The 23,103-nt window shown below is 40.7% G+C and overlaps 1 protein-coding gene across 3 annotated transcripts in view; it reads right to left on the bottom strand.

Annotated features, from left to right (window-relative positions):
* The window catches only part of LOC122788685 (ABC transporter G family member 23-like), a 1,725,589-nt gene that overhangs the window by 1,170,532 nt on the left and 531,954 nt on the right, over positions 1 to 23,103 (bottom strand). For all 3 annotated transcript variants that reach the window (XM_044055583.1, XM_044055595.1, XM_044055590.1), the window contains exon 8: positions 6,650 to 6,851. In XM_044055583.1, the coding sequence (XP_043911518.1) occupies positions 6,650 to 6,851 (202 nt within the window). The remainder of the gene's footprint in view (positions 1 to 6,649; positions 6,852 to 23,103) is intronic.

Below are 23,103 nucleotides of genomic sequence, written 5' to 3'. Positions count from 1 at the left end.
TCTAGGCCATATCTAAAATATAAATGGCCATATCTAAAATATATGAATTTTATCTTTATAAACTAGGTTTAAAACTGCTAAGTACACCCCTAAAAATTACTGTTAGGCAATGCATGAGTAATTATGGTCTTAGAGTAGCAACTAATTCCAAAGAGAATCAACTCCTTCTTCAGCTACATCATGAACCTTAGAAGTGACCACACTTGTTTGCTAAACATCTTTATCGGTACTTGATTCACTGACCCTAGAAGTATAGCTACGGTGGGGAGAAAGGGACAGGTTGTTAAGGGGCATGATGGTGAGTGCTGATAATGGCCTTTTTCTTTCTTTCTTTTTTTTGTTTTTGCTCCTCATGTCAATATGACGGCAGTACACAGATGAAATGACATTCCTTAGGAGAGAAGGGAGGACAGCTAGATTGGAGAAGAGACCTTATTTTTGCTCCTTACATCAATACGAAGGCAGTGTAGAGATGACATGGCACTTGACATTTTGCTGAGAGGGACCAGATTGGGGAGTGGCATCAGGTGCCCCATATAAGCTTACTATGGTTCTGACTAGCCCCAAGGATGTTGTAATATTCTTGCAGAAAGATGTTCTTCCCACTTCACCTTGCCCACTCTTCCTTCTGCCCACAACTCCACCTTAATACTCTCTTCCTGAAATCACTGTAGACCATGTTGTTTTGTCACATTCCACAATTAAAAATACTTGTTCCATAGATCCTAATATTATACCTTCATGTCTTCTGAGAAATGATGCACCTGCTTAGCCAAACCACTCCATGAACTCTTCAACTTGAGTTGTCTTCTGGTTAAATCCCAAGTTGGAGAAATCAGTTGTGCTGCCAGTGCATAAAGGTAGTCCTTCTCTGACCCTGGATATTACAAGGCTATTAGTCTTTTTAGTATTATTTGCAAGGTTATGGAACTTATTAGATATGATCTAATCAACAATCATACAAGTGACTTCATATCTTTTGTATGCAGTGGTTCAGCTCTGCACAAGGATGAACATTCTCTCCTTACCTGGATGAGTTCTTTGAAGGGGTTACTGAGGCCACAGATAAGCCTCTGCTGCCTACCTGCACCTTGTCAAAGCCTTTGACAATATCCACTGTGTGGGGATTATTGAAAAACTTTCCCAACTCAGCATTAGCTTAGTCTTCTGGATCAGTAACTGAATATTTGGCAGAACCCATACCATTAAGATTAGGGGTATTTGCGTTAGACAGAGAAATGTCACCAGTAGTGTCCCACAGGGCATTGTGCTGGGCCACCATGTCTTTGATATATGTTTCTTTGACATGAAAGCTGATACCTCAATCTATTGCACATAGTTAATGCACTGATCTGATTTTTAATCACTATTTAGAGAGTCTCTGTATCAATGTTTGCTTATTTAGATACCCAGGTCATGACTGAAAATGGTCTTCATTCCAGTCTTCTAACTGGTTAATAAATATAAAAATAAACCACAATAATTAAATAATGGATTATGGCTAACTAAGCTTTTTGATGAATGCAGACTAGGGGCCTGTTATCAAATCCCATGCTGCTACTGAAATTCTCCAGCAAGGGCTGGACCAAACACATGCTTGGTAGGTTAATCGTTGAGTTTTCTTTAGTAAATCTAGCATCACTGCTACTTCCTATATAGATAACATTACACTTAAATCTGACAGTTATCATGGACTCGGGTACGTTTGTTGATAACAGACTCTCCTTTGACCACCAAATTTCTGTGCTGGTTAGAAAATCATTGCTTGCATAATTTGTCCTTTTTGGTTTATCCTCAAGGTACAAAGAAGTAATAGTCCCACTTAACTCCTCTCTCTTCAAGGCCATCATTGAATATAATGCCTATTTAGTATGCACAATATAAACACCCAAAGCAACTCATGAAACCTCAGTGTTTCTTCATCAAAATGATCTCAGGTTTCAGTATCCTTATCAACTCTAGTAGACTAAAAGACCTGTCTGCCTAGTCAGTGTCCTACGGACTCCTAAGGGTGATCTCTGCTAAGCCTTCCACATTACAAATGACTCAGCACCCTTTGAGCTCCTTCACCTAGGCACAACCAGTGATAAAGCAAACCCTTGCCCTAGAGGCCTAAAGCTACACTACCATATCAACAACAGATGGCATGAAGTATACCTAACTCAGTAACGTCAAATATCATGAACAACATCATCAGCATCAGCATCATCAACCCCCTTTTTGACATCTGTCTACACAGAGTGAGGGTGATCTATCAACTGTCGCCATCTCTCTCTATCACCATCTCACTCTATTAAGTGCTGCTGTCTTACCTTCTTCAGTACGCATGCAAGATTGTTGCAGGTCTTCTCTCACACAACCTACCTACTTCTTTGCTGGACAATCTCATTTCCTCTTGTCTTCTTCCTGTCTGTCCCAAATCTTTATCACCAGATTGTCTTCTGTTTTTCTGCACATGTGTATGAACCACCGTTATCTTTTCTTTTTAACTTTCTATGCAATTTGAGCCACTCTGGCTTCTGTACTTATGTCCTCATTTCTTTACCTGTCCTACACTATGCATCTTATGAACAGTCTCGGGCACTTTATCTCCATCAAGTCCAGGTTCCTTAACTGCTCTGCCTTGACTGCCCAGGTTTCTGTACCAGTAGTAGTACTGGTCATGCCACTGTTTTGTACACCTTACTTTTCAGCTCCTTTGGCATTCTTCTGTCATGCACACTACCCATAATATTCTGTGCCATTTAGCTACAGCCCCTCTGATTCTAGATTTGCTCTCTTCATTTAGACTTCCCTTCTCCTCAACTATCCCTCTCAGATACTTGGAGCTGTGAACCTGTTCCACCATCTTCCTTCTATCTCATTTCTCAGTTTCTTCTGATTTCTCCCACTGCTGCTATTATAACTATTTTATCTGTACTCAGTTTCACTCCATGTGCCTTCAGTTTTGCATCCCATTACCTTATCGTTTACTGAAATTTTTGCTCCCAGTCTGCCTATAGTGCCACATTGTCTGCATACAGCAAATGTATTGATATGTCCCCCTTCGACTTGTTTGCTGAAAGAGTCCATCACCAGAGATGAACACTAAGCCACATCCACTCCCACACAGAACATCACTGTGAGACCAAACACTATTCATACTTGTGTCACTAGGTTCTTGTGGGTGGCCACGGTGGTGCAGTGGTTAGGGTTGTCACCTCACAGCAATAGGTTTTCTGGTTCAATTCTCGGCTGGGGTACCTTCTGTGCAGAGTCTGCATGTCCTCCCTGTGGTCGCATGGGTTTCCTCTGGGTGCTCCGGTTTCCTCCCACATCCCAAAGACATGCTGTAGATGGATTGGACACTCTAAATTGGCCCTAGGTGTGAGTGCATGCATGTGTGTGCCTTCTGTGTAGGGTTGGGCACTGGGCTGGCAACTTGACACTGTAAAACTCCACTACCAATCATGAGCAGACAGGTGATCCACTGTGGCGACCCCTAACTGGGAGAAGCTAGAAGAAGTCACTGGTTCCTTGTACACAATCTGCACTAATTCTACCAATGTTTCTGGGACTTAGAACCCAAACAGGGCTGCCCAAATCTGCTTTCTTGGGACCTTGTTGTATGCTTTCTCTAGTCTAGGAATGGCCAGTTGAACTCTTTTCTCAGCTCTAGCTTCTACTGAACAATCTGGCGTACTGGAATCATTGGGTCAGTTGTGTTGTATCCTGAGCTGAATAAGTACTGCTCATCCCCATCTTACTTTATACTAGTCTGCATATTTATTTATCAATCACTCTTTCCAGAATATTCATGCAGTGTGTCAGGAGTTTGATACCTGTGTATTGCCCACAGTTGTGCATGTCCACTTTGTTCTTGCACACTGGCACTAGTATGATTATTTCCGGTCATCTGGGATACACCTTTCTCTCCACACTGCTATGAGTAACCTCTCACCCAACATCCTAATCTACTCAAAATCAGCCTAGCTGAATGTATCCCCTGTTTGTGGAATATGCTTCCCTTACATATCAAGCAGGGTACTTCCCTAACAACGTTTAAAACCAGTCTGGATGACTGGATGGGTGCTGCAAATTTTCACAGGGTGTATATGGGGAAAATCTAATTAATGGGAGGCATTGTGTTTGAACTTCTCAATGGTCTCCTTAACCATAAGTTTAGTTAGAAGCTATAAACATATAAGGTGCATTCTCAGTGATGTTGTCAGATACTACAGAGTGTTCACTGTTTTGAAGCTGGTCTGATTTTGTTGTTCTGATTATAATGATTTTATTACTTTTTTGAGCACTTTTTGCTTCTCCGTGTCATCCTACAGCTTTATATTCACTGCCCCACATCCATCCCTGGGTCTACCAGCTTTGCCTGCATTTCCAGGACTTGTTCCAATGCAACTGGGAATGGCGCAGATCTTAAAGTGTCTTGGGGGGGTCTAGCTATCTCCCTGCAGGCAGGGTGTATTTACCTTAGATGCCCTACCGCATTACTTCCCTGTCCCAACATGGTCTCCATGGTAGCATACAAGGGGCAGATGTGCAATGGGGATGTGTGGCATATAGTCTCATCTCTGTGGCAACTCAAGTATGTGCCATCACCTTTTCCCTCTTTGGACTACATCTCCTCATCATGAAATCCACAGCCTCCACTGAGGATCATTACAGAGAATGGCCATGGAACTGCCTTCCATGCTGATCTGTGAGCCCCCTGAACCACTAACTGTACCTGTATTAGCTGGGGAATAGCAAGGGCTTTATTCTTCTATGTCACTGGAGTAGCTGATTTTGTAACGTTTGTTTTCAAGATGCATATTACTACTTCTGCCTAAGGCCCTTATCCAACTAGATTTGCTATGTTACAACTGGAGGCGTTGAGTCTCCTTTCCAGATCACAATGTTCCCTCTTAGAGATGGCAATTTAATGGAGGCCTTGGCTAGCTCAGCTCATAAGAAGACCAGCTTAGATGCAGTTGACTGGATAACAACAGAACAACTTCAGTCTCCTTTTTATTGATAAGGTTCTTGAAAAGATTGTGTACAAGCAACTGGATTTGTACATGAATAGTAACAACATCAACTATCTATTCCAGTTTGGTTTTCAGTCAATACATTAGGAAGACAGCCCTTACTGGGGTATTTAATGATCAAACTGTGGTGAGAGATCATCATCACTGTTAATCTTTTCATTTTAGAGCTCTCTGCAGTGTCTGACGCAGTTGGCCGTGTGATCCTTCCTGACAGTTTGAAGTATTATGGCGGCATTACACATTTCACTGACCCTCTTCAAGTGCAACCTTGATGAGTGGATGGGAAACCACAAATTTGTCCCTGGGGTTCCACCTGTGTCCCTCATTGACAGGGGTGACAGGTGCTGACTGAGGTTTCTTTTTCTGGGTAAACTATTGGCTAGGCTTACAAGGGCCCCAGGGCCTTTAGCCTACTAACCTCCTGTGATCCTATGATTGGTTTGCCTTCTAACCATATGGCTGAAATCAGGGATTAACCCTCTTCTCATTTTATGACCAGTTGGATGCCACAGGGTTACATTTGGAGTCCCTTGTGGTTATCATGTATAATACTTTAGGAGGTTTATCTGACAGACAGTTTTACATTACCATTGCTACACTGATGACATACAGCTGCAACCCACCTCCCCTGAGACTCTATGTTGCCTTTAAATATGTTAACCACAGACCTGGAATGCATCCACATCTGGATGGCTAATAACTGGCTAAAGGTCAACACTCAAGATGGTCTCCATCGTTATACATGTCACTTTCTAAAGGTCAGTTGCCAAGTATTACACCATATTATGATCTACACTGGTGAAAATCTGGAATATGTGTCAAAGGTGCAGAATTAAGGGGTAATTTTTAATGACCATCTCACCCTAAAAGACATATGTCTGCTGTCATTGAGTTCTCCTGCTATCAACTGATGAATACTACCCATATGAAGCCCTTTATTCTACCTGTGGGTCTTCTGATAATGGTTTATGGCTTTGTTATTCTAGGTTGGCCTATTACAATACCTGGAAACTGTGGTTTCAAGACACATAGCTTGCCCTTCTGCAGCTGGTACAGAGCTATGCAGCTCATCTTCTAATATAGGTACCATGACACCATCAAATTGCACTAATCTGTGCTATCTCCTAGTTCAGTCATGCATTGTTTATAAGGGTCTGGTTCTGATTTGTCTAGCCCTACATAGTCTGAATCCTTACCACTTTAAGGAGTTGCTGGCCTAGTACCGACCAGCTCGTGCCATATGTTCATCTCCTCTGGAACTGTTCAAAGTTTTGAGGGTGTAGCTTGATTGTCATGTAAATATTCCTTCACTTTTCAAGGACCACACCTCTGAAACCTCTTACTTGGGTAATTGAAGATATTTCCAGTGCTCATCAGTTTTAAACAATCCCTCACAACACAGTATAATATTAATTTTCCAGTATTTTGCATTTGTACTTTTAAATAATTTGTCATTTGCTGTTGATTTATATTTATGTTTTTATTGTATTCATGCTTAGGTATTAAACACTTATGTGGATATTGATGCATACTTGTGCATAGATATTATGAATTCTATTTTGAATAACATGAATAGTCTCTTGATTTGTTTTGCATAATAGCTCTACAAACATATGAAGGTTTACCTTTCAATTCATGTTCGTGGCATTTTTCATCTTTCTGTTCTTCTTCTCCGTCAGAATTTTCATGTTGTAAAATTAAAAGGTCATCATCAGAATCCTGAATTGAATATGTTTTCTTCGTCCGTGTTATTTTACCATCAACTTCAAGCCTCACAACTGGCTCCTCTGTTGTTTTGCATAAGTTCAGAAATACCATCTCCAGTGTCTGAAATTATAAATCACGGTATTTGCATTTTTATGCATATGAAATTAAACAAACACAAAAGAAAAAAGTTATCTTCACCTTCAGGTGAATATTTTCAGACATTAACTACATTGCATTAGCAGGGGTATTGTATCATTTTCAGATAATGCATAACTTAACGTAAAAGGCAGCCCATAGGAAGAAACAGATGATGCAGTATAATCAATGCAGATGAAATTTACCTGATTAAATATTATTTGTTGTTTGATTACATATGTGTTCTAGCAGGCTTAACACAGTGCAGATCATTTCTTCAGTTTGAGTAGTTTATTATTAGTAAGATAGTAAATCAAAAGTTCACTCCAACTTAAAAATAAAATGAGCACATTTTTACTTAACACAGTTCTGGTCAACTTGCAGTTCAATTGTCTGGTTTTCAGTCCAGTTTTAAAGTTTTTTAATGGAACTTGACACTCTTTGCAGCTCACACACTTGGGTTTGCAGCTCAGGACAAGCTGCTTTGCAGTCCCTAGGTGCATCCCAAGGTAGGTTGCTGGTAGTCTGAGTAAACTCACAGAACTTCAAGTGATTCTTCTGGAACTTCACTTCCTCTGGTTAGGCTATGCCAACAGACTCCAGTCTTAGCCTTGAAATTCCTCTCTATGAGAGGCAAGCATCTCTGACCACTGTGGATACAAGTCTTCCTTTTTTGTATCACTGTTATCCCCTTGCCTGGTGACCATCAAGCCTGTAAGGGGCTTATTATCCAGCCAGTCATGATGGCACTTCATGTTTTGCTGGCATCCTAGCAATGAGAGCAGTTTTCATATATGTATCTAACCTCTGCCTTCTGACAGGGGTAATATGAGCACCTATATCACTGTGAGGGCTGTTTAAACTCCCATAATCAGTTCATGCACAGTCTCCTATAAATGCTGACAGGAGCTACCATCACTAGTTTGAAATGCCACTCTCACATCTCCCTGAGTTGGCTTACCCAATGCATGACAAACTTCTGCTTTGCAGCTGGGCTCTGTCAATGGAGCCACAGCAAAAGATGGGTTAGAACTGCAGTCATTCTCTCTCATGATACGCACATTCATCCTTACTGTATGTGTGGTCAAGCACCAAAACACTAGTTAAATTGAGTCACCTTGCCTATTGTCAGGGCTTTATACCCGCATGCCACAGCTGCAGGCTCTACTACAAGCTTTATGTTTAAGAACAGCTTGTCCAGATGATTCACATTTAACTAAACTATTACAGGATTTCACTAGTATAATATATGGAAAAAACGCTGCTGTCAATTTCTTACCATAATACACAGTACATATGCAGCACATTTATAAGTCAAACAGCCAGTATGGTACAATAAACCCACCACCACCAGGAGCAGCATAACACGCCAGGTCGCATTCTGAATGGGATGGGATGGGTTATAGCACCAGGATAACAAATCTCACTTTTGTGGGCTGATGCTACTCCTAATAATGAAATGAAAAGGCTATACTGATAAAAGCCTACCTGTGCAATTTGATGTTTATGTCCTCTTGCTGGTACAACCACTGCAGAGATGCATGATCAGTTACCAAAGTAAAAATACAGCCTAACAAATAGTACTGCAGAAAAGTTAGTGCCCACTGTCACTTTGGTGGCAAAGTTGAATACAAATTTCTAGTCACCTGCTGGTGTTAAGAATTGGCCAGTTTCTGACAGCCTCTATTTTTTTTTTTTTGGGGGGGGATAGTGGAGTTCTAATTACCTATCGTCCAATCACACAAGCTGAGCATTTGTTTTCTATGGCATTGAGTTTACATTTGGTAGCATTAAGTGTAAGTCTTGCCTGCCTTACAGAGCCCTCCATGGTCTATATTAGTTCGGCAAAGTCACTCTTCAGCGAACACACATTCATCGAAATGTATTCAATGAAAAACACTTCTGTGATTCGCTGAATACTCCCAGAGCAAAGAAATACTTACCCCCACAGCACAATGGATCCAAATCTAGATAAATTTAACCCATCCAAGTGGGGGGGCATTGCCACCACACCCACCCCCTCAACTATATATACCAACGCTGAGATCGCACTACAGTAGAGAAATGGGTAAAGTTGTGCTGTGGGGCAAGTTCGGTGAACTAATATAGACCCAGTCTGCATTGGACAACTGTGAATCTCAATGTGCTGAATAAATTATAACATCATCAATGTACATTGCCAATTACCTGGCATGAGGTTTCAGAATTTTGTCTGCATTATACCTTTGTAAAGTGGCAGAGTCACCATGGATTCCAAAGGGTAAGAATATATAATTAAAAGACCTTCAGGAGTGGAGAATGCTGTCTTCACTTTGGTTTCAGGGCTGAGGAGATAAGCCAATACCCCATTCTTAGATGCATCATGGACAAAAACCTCACTTTGACTAGTGTCTCTCTAAGCTTATCCATGCTAGGCATTGGATATAAATGTCAAATCTGAATATGTCATTCCGCCTTCACAAATCATTATAGAATGCTATAGTGCAATCTGATTTAGGGACAAAAACAATCAGAGTGTTCCAGTTATTCATTTTGGGTTTCTTCAATATCTCATAACTTAAGCAATTTTTCCATTTCTTCATTTACTATTTGTCTTCAGGGCGCTGGTAATCTATACAGTTGTAGGTTTACTGTTTCCCTGACACAATTTCAAAATGATGCCGTATTAAATCTTTTCTACAAGCTATCTCAGAAAAATAAATCTCTTTATTTCTGAGTAAAAAAAAAATCTACTTCTTCTTTCTGGATCTGAGACAATGTTTCATATATTTGAACAACAGGTACAGAATTCTGCATATTACACTCTTTGCTTCTAGGTTAACACCCAGGTTGACTGCAGTAGCTTCAACTTCCCTCCACATTTCTATGATATATTTGCCTGTTTTACTCTTTCTAGTTTGTATTATTTTCTACACACCTCAAAGTGTCCTTGCTGAATTGCTGGGAATGAATTTTCAGCAGAAGGCATCAATACTAACACTTTGTACCCAGAGGCAGATTGTGCTAAAATAGGTTCTATTCAGAGTAATGGATCAGGCCCCACCCCTGCAACCAACCTCCCCAACAACTAGTCTCCCCCTCGCAACCATTCTCATGTTCTATTGCAAGCCTATCTCTCCCCAATTACTATAAACACTGCTCAAACCTGAACTGTTTTTTTCTTTACTTTTACAGTGATTGCAGATATTTGGATTTAATTTAAAAATTTACTTCAAATGTTGTAGCACAAACCCTGATAGCCATTTGATAAAACAATACAGTCTCATAATAAAAAAAAAAGACTTGCCATGAGCAACAGCAAACTTCTCTGCCCATGAAACTCACATTCATTGAAAGTGCATTGAAGCCCACATTCATAGAAAATGCATCTGGACAGTAGAGGATTACATGTACGTTTGGGTTGTTTTCAAACTATGGACCCCCTGCATACATTTTTAAGACTATGTATACATATGTGCATGCATGCATGTGTTTTTTTAATTCACCTTACTGATTGTATTGTTATTTCCTTGTTTAATGCAGCATCTTCATTTTTCCCTGGAGAGCACTGTGCTTTGGCTGTAAGCACCCCCCCCCCACCACCACACACACATCTTCCACTTTCTCTTATTCCCTTCTGTTAGCAAATAGTATCCATAACTGATCAATACTGTGTGTTTGTTTATTTAAACTATACCACAGTAGCCTACTGATACAAGGTTATCCTGGTTTTCCACCTGAGAAATTAAGACAAGACTTACAGTTTCAGAGCAGTCCTTGGTCAATTGTGATTGTTCTTAACACATACTTGTCTTGCTTTGTGATTGTTTCCAGCCCCTCATACAGGAACCTAACAGAGTCTCTACCTGCTTCGCTCCCAGCCCTGCCCCCTATTCCCTCCCGCCCCCAGTGGTCCCACCTTTATTACACTCAAACCCCTCCCATCTTTCCAATAGCCAACCACAAAGCTAACCCAACACTACCTCCTCCATATTCCCTCTACTATCACACCTCCTCAACTGACATGTACAAGCATACCTTTCCTTTGCTCACTGCATGCACTCTCCTTGCATATCTTACATCCTACCAAAGCTCCATCATTCCCCCACTCAACCACTACCACTGTACTACTACTCACACCACCACCCATGTCTCACCCATACTCAGCTCCCCTCCCACCAGCTCAAGAACCATCCCTATGCACCCCCCACATATTCTACCAAGTATATTAATCAAACATAAAGTATCCCTACAACTTAACATAGTAACCCTCCCACCATACCTATTACCCACAGAAAACAATCATAAAATTTCCCTTATAAACAAACACATTCTAAAACTGAGAAAACTAATAATCTCATGCATATCAAAACTAGCCCTAAGTGGAGACATCCACCCCAACCCTGGTCCTACCATCTCCAACCCCAATCCTCATAATCAGACTAGAAACCACAACTTCTCCCATATTACAGCCAATAGAAAGCCAAGTGACTTCCTTCTACTAAGCCTAAATATTAGAAGTATATCCAACAAAGTCCATGAACTCCATGCCACCATAGACTTATACTCCCCAGATATAGTCATCCTGACAGAAACCTGGCTAAAACCTCACATTACCAGTGAGCAAATACTCCCTACAGGTTACGGCATACTAAGAGTAGACCGGCTAAACAAAAAAGGAGGTGGTGTAGCTATAATATTTAAACAACATCTAAACATCCAGATCTTAAAATCATCAGCTCCACAAATAGGCAATGAAGAAATAATATATACCAACCTCAAACTTAACCGAAACAAAACCATCAACATAATTGGATGCTACTTCCCACCTGCCCAAAACATCCCTCCACTAGAAAACCTCCTCAGCTGGTCTACCCACCATCTCCCCCAAGAAACTATCATCTTAGGTGATTTCAATATTGACTGGCAATCCTGTTCTGGCAACAATCCAACCCATCATGTACACCTTCATGGCTTCACCCAACTAGTCCAGTCACCAACAAGGATAAATAAAAACTCCAGCAAGCACTCTACTCTGGATTGGATACTAGTCAGTAAGAACCCCCAGTCATATATAACAGGCTGCTTATCAGATAGCCTCAGTGATCACTCCCCAACATTCCTACTCAAAAAATACCTGTACCAAGCTAAACCTGTCATCTATCGTCAAATCGTAAAAATAAACTTTAACCCACTCACATTCATCTCATCCCTCAAAGAATGTAACTGGCATGCTCTAAAGTACCTCAGTCTAGATGACGCAGTTGAATTTTTTAATACTACCTTCCTGAACATCCTTAATTACCATGCCCCCATAAGATTTTCCAGAACCAAAGCACAACCCTCCCCATGGCTACAGAAAACCACTAAGTCAGAAATGAAAAACAGGGATAAAGCCTGGGAGCACTGGCGAAAACCAAAACCCCGCAGCTAGACAGAAATTCCTAGAACTACAATAGAGTCAAAAAGCTAATAAAACGGGACAAATTCCAATACTACCAGTCTGCCCTAGACTCCTCACAACACAGCCCCAAACAATTCTGGTCCTCCATAAACTCCATCCTCCACCCAGGTAAAGTCAGTACCCCTCCTCCTAACATCCCCCACTCCTCAGAAAATATTGCTACCTCATTCAACACACACTTCACCCAAACCATACTATCACTAGCTAAACAACACAACCCCCCCCCCCTCCAACCCACACCTTCAACTAGTAATCTCCCCACTGCCTTCTCTTTTTCTCCTGTACCTACCTCCAACATAAAAAAAACTCTTAACTAAACTTAAACCCACCAAATTAGCAGCAGATAACCTCCCAAGTGAATACCTACAAATCGCAGCTGATGCTCTGGCCTACTCAGTATCCATCTTGATTAACCGATCTCTGTCAGAAAGTTACGTTCCCACATTGTGGAAAGTCTCACATATAATTCCCCTCCACAAAGGCGGACCCTCTGCAGAACTAACCAATTACCGCCCCATAGCTATTCTCTCTCCACTCTCCAAAATACTAGAGAGGTGCATACACTCTCAGGTCTCACACTACCTCCTTACTAACAACCTCCTTTCCAGTACTTAGCATGGTTTCCGACCAAACCATAGCACCACCACTGCCTTACACTCCTTTACAAACACTATCCTTCAGCATAAAAACAATGGCTATCTCTCCTCTGCTACTTTCCTAGACCTATCTAAAGCATTTGACATGGTCCCACACAAACAACTTATCTCTGTCCTCAATAACCTATCCTTTTCACAATCAGTCACCACCTGTTTCAGAGTTACCTGTCTGACCGCCAACAATCCATTGTATGGCAGAATGACATATCTCCCCAACTACCTGTCTCCATAGGGGTTCCCCAAGGATCCATCCTTGGACCCCTACTTTTCTCTGTTTACACCAATAATCTAACCTCTGCCACCAAACATGGCACACTCATCCAATACGCAGATGACTCTACCATCATCTGCTCAGCCCAGTCCCTACCCAAACTGCAGAAAGTCACACAGGAAGCCTTTTCCTCTGTTGAAACATGGTTATCCGATGCCCAATTAATACTCAACCCAAACAAAACTAAACTACTCATCTTCCAACCCACCAAACATACTCAAAACAACTCTCACTTTAACATCACAGCAAAGACAACACCACTATATACCCAACTGAACACACCAAATTGCTAGGAGTGGAAATAGACAATAAACTAAAATTTGACATTCACATATCCATGACCATAAAAAAAGTCCACAAAAACTAGGAGCATTATACAGAAATAAACAATTTCTCACCAAAGCAGCAAAGATTTCAATAGCAAATTCCCACCTTATCTCCACCCTACTTTATGCCACTCCAGTATATACCAACCTAAGGCAATGTGATCTAAACAAGCTAGAGACCTGCTACAACAAAATCATAAAATTCGCCACAGGGGCATCCTACCGTAGTCACCACTGTCTCTCACTTGCTGGACTGGGCTGGCTTGAACTCCCTCACCTCCTTCAGTGGTATCAACTCTCACTCACCCACAAACTAGTAAACCATCCACTAAATGTCCCATCCCTCCAGAATCTACTCCAACCCTATTGCACCACCAGACCACTAAGATCCAGCAACAAAAATCACTTGCAGATCACTAAAGCCAATAACTCTGCTGGTGAAGCACTATTCTCTTGCGCCATAGCCAAATTATGGAACTCACTCCCACCCACAATTACCTCCGTACCATCATGCACCAACTTCAAAACTTTATTAAAAGTGCACCTAAAAACATGCTGGCTATGCCCTTGCAACTCCCACTCTAATATCATCCACCCCATCCAACTACTACCTTTCTTTCACCTCCACTAACTACCTTGATGATAGCAAGTTCAGATGCTCATAAGCCTAGTACTTATTATACAGCAGAAACTTCTCATTGTTACATTTGTTAATGCCTGTTATGTACTTCACAGATAAAGATTCCAGTTGTCTACTGATGTACTATGTTCTTCATCTGTAAATATGTTGTAAGTAATTTCTATGTTAAATTGTTAATCACTATGTAATCCAATGTAACTACTGTCTGTTTATTTTACTGTGGAGCTTTTCTCCCCGGGCCTCCGCTGAAAATGGACCCACGTCCAGTCGGACACTCCCGGTCAACAAATTTAAATAAATAAAAATAAATTACTTGTTAGAGTGTATTTTAACTTTATAGTTTTAACATTGTTTTCCAAAAAAGCAGTGAAACAAAATGTATGAATCAATAATGACAAAACTACCCATTTCAAAACATTTCAACCATAAAAAAACACTCAGACTGCTGCCATTAGAATATACCAACATTGGTCAATATGTATAGTCTCTGCTAAAGTAAGACATCTGAATAATTCCGCATTAAAGAGAAATGTGACTAATGAAGATGTTGCAGCTGGCAAACAGCTTTGTAGTTCAGTACTTTATCTACAAATTCAGTGTCTGCTGCCTTTGAATAATAAATTGTCTATGTTACATTAAAAATAAAAAAATAATTAAATATGGTGTGTGTATACAATCAATCTGCCTACTGTGGGAAGAGAACCCACAGCCTTTTGCACCAAATACCTGTTACAACTCTGACAATGAATGATACAACTATAAAACTCTATGACTGACATTGTAATCCTCTGTGACTTACAAAACTAAGTAAATAAATAAAATTAAAGGAGACTTAGTAGTTAGTGTAGGAGGTGTATGTCACTTGCTTGCCAATAACTAGGATCAGGGTTTGACTCTGATCAAAGCCACTTACCTAGGCATTGGCCCTAACTGAGGCATTACACACACACAACAGGGGCTTGGTAAATCTACTCAATGGATCAAGGAACAACTCCAGTCAGAGGGTTGGCTACTCTGCATCTACATACACTATGCATCTAGTTTTCTAATTGGGTTTGTGTTGTGTTACGTAAGCCTAACTCTAGGGTTTGCTGTATGTAGCATGCTGTCTCCAAGTTCTTAACGCTGGATGGTTTGCTATGCGAGATCCTAATGCTAGTTTATTTTACATTTTTTTTTTTTGCATACAGGAATGCAAATGTTACTTTTTACTATTTTAATTATAGATGCCAGAGCCCCTCAAATCAACATGCTACTCAATGCCAGAAGTCTAAACCACAAGATGCGCGCACTCGAGTCTCTCCTCAGTATGGAGAAAATCGATGTCTGTGCAGTAACAGAAACTGGGTTCAAGGCTCCTGAGAGCACCCCAGCACTACCAGGTTATAACTCATACCATGCGTTTCAGCCCCAAAACTCGGACCGAAGCACAAAAGGAGGGGGAGTATCTATATTCATCAAAGATACCTACACCTCCAGGATAGTGGCACTGCACGAAGCATCGGAAACCATCCATGTGCAACTAACAGCGGGCAAAACTGCCTTTCAGTTTGTAGCCTGCTACAGAACACCCTCCCTATTACAGGAATCCCACTTGGCATTCCTGAGAACACTGGAGAATATGAAGGTCTCTCCAAACACTATGTTATTGGGTGACTTCAACTACCCAAACATTGACTGGGAAAACAACTCAATCCCAAACACCCTCGCCCAGTGGTTCCTTGAATTTATAAACTCTAACGCGATGGAACAACTGGTCACCACTCCCACAAGAGGGAACAACATATTGGACCTGGTCATCACCAACATGGGGACTCTATGTTCCACACCAGAGGTAAACCCCTCATTGGTAAGATCAGACCATAAACAAATTTCCCTGGACATCCATATCCCGTCCCCACCCACAGCCAAGGAAATCACTGTAAAGAATTTCTCAAAAGCCAACTTTGCACTTCTCAAGACTGAGGTGGAATCCTTCAAAGCCCCCGGGCCAGAGGATAATACAGCCTAATCTACAGAATTCTTTACAAATGCATTCTATGAGCACCTGCAGGAATGCATGAATCATGTTATCCCAAATAAAACCAAGACTCACTCCTCCAAAAACAGGAGACCAGTCTGGTGGACCCCGGCCATAAATAAGCTATACAACAGAAGGAGGAAGCTACTACATGACAGAGCAAAATCCCAAAAAGGGAAGGCATCTCTGATCAGTATTAACAAGAAACTTTGATCCCTCATAAAATCATCAAAGGCCAGTTTCGAAAGAAAAATTGCCCTAGACACTAAAGATAATCACAAGGCCTTCTTTAGTTATGTCAGGAACATGGGTGGAAACTTCCAGATATGCTCTGAATTGTTGCATAACAGTACAAAATGACATAGCCAACCTCCTAGCAGACAGATTCAGTGCAAACTTCTCCCCCCTTTCCCCCCCAAAGGAGCAAATGCTTATCCCAACTGAATGTAACCTCCCTGATATCACAAATGCACAGGTGAAAGCTGCCCTCTCAAAAGCAAAAAACACAGCATCTATGGGACTGGACAGTGTCCCAGGCTGTGTCTTACATGAGTTCCAAGAAGAACTGAACCCTCACATTAAGTCACTGTTCAAACTTAGCCTTACTACAGGATATGTACCCAAAGAATGGCGTACAGCTACAGTGGTCCCATGGTGCCACAACGGACTCCGGGAACTATCGCCCCATAAGCCTGACTAGTCTGGTCTGTAAAGCTGTGGAGCATATTATCATGGAACTCATAAACAAAGACATTGGGAGCCTCCAGACACTGGACCCTACCCAATTTGGCTTTGTTAAGGGCAGATCTTGCCTCTTAAACCTAGTTGATTTATTTGAAACAGTTACAAAAGCCATAGATGAGGGCAAGGTAGTCCACACAGCCTACCTGGACCTCGCAAAAGCCTTCGACACAATACCCCACTTGGGCATCATAAATAAGCTTACCAGCTTAAATATCAACCCCTATATCACAAGATGGGTTGCAAACTGGCTCAGAGATAGAACCCACATGGACAGAATCAATGGTGCCATGTCCGAATCCAAACCAGTTACAAGTGGCATCCCACAGGGCTCAGTTCTGGGACCTCTCTTGTTCGGTATATACTTCTCTGAGGTTCAGGCTAACACAGGGGGATTATAGCTGACAAAGTTTGCAGATGACTGCAAACTGGGGGCCATAATCTAATCTCCAGCTGACACAAGCATCCTCCAAAAGGGTCTCACTGAGACGGATGCTTGATGCCAGAGCCACGGCCTCAAGCTAAATGCTAAAAAGTGCATAGTCATCCCCTTTGGGAAAAACAAGGTGCCTACAAATTACCACATAGGTGGTAATCCATTAAGTACGGAAGAAGTAATTAGAGATTTGGGGACCAACGTAGATAGTAATCTCTCCTTTGATAATCACGTTGCCAAAGTGGTTAGAAAGACCTTCTATATAGCCCACCTTATCACGAAAGGGTTCGCATCTAGATCAAGAGAGGTCATTGTGCCCCTCTACTCGTCACTCATCAGGCCCATAATTGAATACAATGCCCCTTTTGGGATGTACCTTACCCGACACCTGCAGCAACTGGAGAGACCCCGAAAGTACCTCACCAAGAGGATCATGGGCTACAAACAGATGTCCTATGCAGCTCGACTAAAGAAACTCCAGCTCTACTCAGTTTCTTACTGCCTACTCAGAAGCGATCTATGCCTGACGTACAAAGCCATAATGGACATGCTCCACCTCAAAAAATCCAAGTCCCTTAGAGCTACATGCTCCAGGGACCTAAACCTCAGCACAAAAATAAATACGACATGCTGGAGGGACAGATTCATTTCCTAGAGGCTCGCCTCACTCTGGAATAGAATCCCAATTCATGTTAGACATAGCCCCTCGCTGACCCTCTTCAAGCGAAATCTGGACGAGTGGATGGGAAATCGCAAATTCACCCCTGGGATCTCTTCTGTGTCCCTGCTAGACAGAGGCACAGTAAACTAATCTTAAAAGGGTACATTCTGTGACCTACTTTACAGAGACACAGTAGGCTAATCTAATAGGGAGGCGGAAGCCAAATGCACTCTGGCTAGTCTTATAAATGCCCTAGGGCAGATAGCCTAGTATCTACCTATGAACCTATGAACATATGAACATGGATCCTAAGCAACAACCTAGGTTGCCTAGTACTGGAGCCGGCTTTGTGTGTAACTTGTTTTAAACTCTCTACATGTGGAACTTTTGTCATACATATACTCTCTGTTGCATAATTTATTTGTAATTTGTATATGCTCTTTAAATACTGTCCTTTAAAGTTTGAGCCTATCTTACAACTTTGTAAAGTGTCCTGTCACACTTAGTTTTTTTCCTCCCTCTAAGTCTCATTTGCTATTTTTGGCATGCCTTGGGGTTGTCTACCATCAGTGCTTTTTTTGTAAACAAAAAAGTGGCAGCATGCATACATTGTGTATGGATCAAGTTTGAGGTGCTGTGAAGGACTGAAGGTATATAGAGGCCAATAGTCCGAGCGCTACATGTTTTGTTTATTTGGCAAAACTGACTTAACATGTTATATCCTTTATTCATCAAGGGGTTCCAAATATCTCAATATATCACATACGTCCCTTCCAGACAGGGTCTTACCAGTCTTTTCCTGGTACATCTCCAAAACATTACCTGGGAAGCTTTAACAGCCACTGAAACATGGTTTTGTAATTCACAACTCATGGCCAATCCCCCCCTCCCCAAAAAAAAATACTTCTCTTTTCTTCAGATCCTCTTTCATGAAAAAATAAATGAATAAAATCAGGTGCACAAACATCACATATGCCTAAAACATGCAGACTTAATATTACAGGCACACGCAATTAATTTAACCAACATAGAAGCCCTTGTAAATCCACTGATAGTTTAATGTATAACGAAGCCATCTCAAAACGGGATAATTTCAAATTACATCGTAGCTTTCTGAAATTACACAGAAGCTATCAAATCAGTTAAGTGTAACTAAAGGCATCTTTCCTGCAGAAAACCAAACAACATTTTACTGCATATTGGCATACTTTAGCGAGAAATATGTACATTGCACTCAATTGAAAAGTAAAATTTCTTGGACAGTGTAGTCACCAACAAAAAAGTAAAACTCCAGCAATTACTCCCAGGACCCAAGAACCAAATATAACCCACCTTCTATCCCAGCCTATTTGCCCTTCTTCTCACCATTATCTGTTTTGGCCCCAAGCTCTCCATTGGCACTATTCTACGTAGACCTTTCTGCTGATGTTATGGTCGATCTTTCTCCTGCTGTGGCTATTGCTTTTATTGCTGCCATGTTAAGCCTGCTCACCCTTCAACCAGCTAATATTCCTGTCTACTCACTCAAGAATTTTACTACTGGGGTACCTCCATTAAATTTCTCATTCACCGCTCACTTGCCAACCAAGCAGAAAACAAATCATTAGCAAGAAACTGTTACCACTTCCTGCACCTGTTTAAGGTGGCTCTGCTGTGCAGCCCTGTAATCTGTTGAAATCGGTAAAGCCCATTCCTCCTTACTATTAGCAAATGATCCAAGCAGTCCCTCTGCTGTCTTTAAACAGCCACAGCACCTACTAAAGAAGATATTTGTGAAAAAATATAACTTTCCTGTACATACTACTGAGTTAAGTTATAGACCCATGCCTCTAATACATTAGTATAATAGCAAATAACAGAAATGTATAAGGTTGACTATCATGCAACATTTGTTTGCATTAGCTAATCCCCCCACCACCAAAAAAAATTGTCACTTGAACAAAAAATATTCTATGCTGGGTATTGAGAAGGGGCACACAATGTATCCCATAGCTTTTATTTCTGCTTATTAAATTGCCTTTGCACTCTTTGACTAATGACATTGTTTAAAGGCACTGACATAAATTACAGGAGTATTAGTGAAGTTTGGGGTTGGTTAGCAATTTATTAGCTCAGTGACATAGAACAAAAATGAGTTGGTTTGTGAATGCAGAAGTGGTAGCTTCATGTTTTACCATTATATACACATAAATACACACACACACACACACAAACACACACACACACACACACACACACACACACACACACACACACACACTCTTTCTCATGCAGAAACAAATGGTTTACATTACACAAACATGCACGCACTCAATTACACACACACACACACACACACACACACACACACACACACACACACACACACACACACACACACACACGCACCCACACTTACCTTAGTTTACAGCCGAACGGCCACATGCTCACACATGCAACATGCATTTACTGCTAGCTTAAATTCGGTGCACAAGTGCAGAATGTATTTACATCTGCACTGGATGCGGAGTGAAGACGTTTTTTTTTTTTTTAATTGTTGAAGCCTCCTGGCTAACCTGCACCTGTAAGAGTTGGGGGATGCTTGCCTCCCCCTCCACCAAGCTGTATAATTCTGGCGCCCTTGTCCAGGGGTGTGCAAGTGCACCCCCTTGCACCTGCCTGTAGGCACACATGTTGGAAACATATATTACCTGTGTTTATGGTGAAACTATTCTGAGATGAAATTTAGTATTTTTTGCAAGATCTTTGGTCACACAGATTTTTGCCATACAGGGTATTTAGTTCTATTCAATGCTTCTGTGCATTCTATTAATAGTGATTAGTACTATGCACCATGAAGGGCGGCCACGGTGGTGCAGTGGTTAGCATTGCCGCCTCACAGCAAGAGGTTCTCTGGTTCGATCCTCGTCTGCATGTCCTCCCTGTGGGTGTGGGTTTCCTCCCTCCGTGCTCCGTTTCCTCCCACATCCCAAAGACATGCTGCAGGTGGATTGGACACTCTAAATTGGCCCTAGGTGTGTGTGTGTGTGTGCCTTCTGTGGAAGGTTGGGCGCCGGGCTGGCAACTGCCATTCAATGTGCGGACAAGGTGATCGAAGAAGAAGAAGAAGAAGACTATGCACCATGAAATATTCTAGCCCTTGCATGGAAAATCAAATAATTTAATATGCAGTGGATGACATGACCAGTTGTTGTAGCCAAGGTGCCGGTACGCTGTACCAGTGTGTACCATCACAAAAAAGCCCTGTCTACCATATAGTATATCATACAGGGTAGATCTTGTTGAAGCTTGGGATATTTCTCTTCTAACAAAAAGGATTTAAGGAAATAACTAAATCCAGTTATTATCAGCTTGATTTATGGTCTTCTTTTGCACAGGCATCAGAGTATTGTTAAAGCACTCCATTAACCTATCTGTTTGTTCTTTGAAATACTAACAAACTGGTACATTACTAACCCATGAGTACTTCTAGAGTCCCTCCCTTGGAGAAAAGTGATACTAGATTTTTTGGTATTGTCTTTTCACTTGGTTTGTAATGGTTCTTTTTTTTGTTTATTATTTTTTTTATTTATTTATCATTTTGTTGACTGGGAAAGTCCAACTAGGACAGAGCCTATTTTCAGCAGAGGCCCGGGGAGAAACGCTCCAGATGCATGTCTATGGATTGTGGGAGGAAACCCGAGTACCCACAGGAAACCCACGTGAACAGAGGTAGAACTTGCAAACTCTGCACATAAGGCACCCCAGCCAATAATCGGACCAGAGAACCTCTTGGTGTGAGGCGACAACGTTAACCACTGCGCCGCCCAGTTCATCAAAGATAATTTCTGTGAAGAACAACACAATAAAAAAATATCTTTGAAAAACACTTTTAATGAATTGCAAAATATTTTTTGCAAGAGGCAAGCCACTCCAGGACATCTCATTTGGGGAGGGGCAGCCAGACCTCTTTATATATATATATATATATATATATATATATATATATATATATATATGTATGGATACCTCTCTCTCTCTCTCTCTCTATATATATATATATATATATATATATATATATATATATATATAGATATATATATATATATATATATATATATTATATATATATATGCATATATATGTGTGGGTGTGTGTGTGCACATGCATATGTGTATATATATATATATATATTTATATATATATATATATATATATATATATATATATATATATATATATATATATATATATATATATATATATATATATATATATATATATATATATATATATATATATATATATATATATATATATATATATATATATATATATATATATATTTATTTATATAGATTTGTATACCAACTTCACAGTCAAACAGAAGTGAGCCGAACTCAAAAGTTAATGTTCGGTGACAATGATCTTTAGTGATATTTATTTGTGGTATTGTCATTCAGACAAATTGCCAGTGATTATTTGTTTAGCTCCCCTCAGTAATCACTGAAATGTATTTGTAGTCATTACAAGACTTTGCTAATGGACCTATAAGACTCATGGCTCTCTGCTCAAATAGTACTGAAATAATAAGTAATATGTATCAGTGGACTTCTGGCACAGGATGTGGTACCGTTTTTGACATTCTGGACAAGCTGCATAGAAGTTTTTAATATCTTTCATTACAGCAGGCCAATAAAATATAAAGTTCTAGCTTTGGTTTTGTTGATCCCTAAGTTTTCACAAACATTTTACTTTGTGTCAGTTTCATCACAGGCATTCTAAAACATTTTGAACTTACAGATGAGCCAGCATTTCTTCTACATCTTCTTACATCCAGGAACGTAATATGAATGTCCAGTAATGGGTAAGTATTGCTCATCTCTTTCTCTCTCTATGTATCTCTGCCTCTCTCTCTCTGTCTCTCTCTCTCTTTCTCTACTCTTGCTTATGTTTTCGCTATTTCTCTGTGTACCTCCTGCTGATTATTCCATTTTTTGCTACCTCTGTTTTACTCTTACAATGTATAAACTTGAGGTTACCTTTCTTTCGTCAGCTAGTTTA

Source organism: Protopterus annectens, chromosome 1.part2 (genome assembly GCF_019279795.1).
Source record: "Protopterus annectens isolate FY-2018-M chromosome 1.part2, PAN1.0, whole genome shotgun sequence".
In the NCBI taxonomy this organism is placed as follows: domain Eukaryota; kingdom Metazoa; phylum Chordata; order Ceratodontiformes; family Protopteridae; genus Protopterus; species Protopterus annectens.
This window is presented reverse-complemented; position numbering and strand designations above follow the sequence as displayed.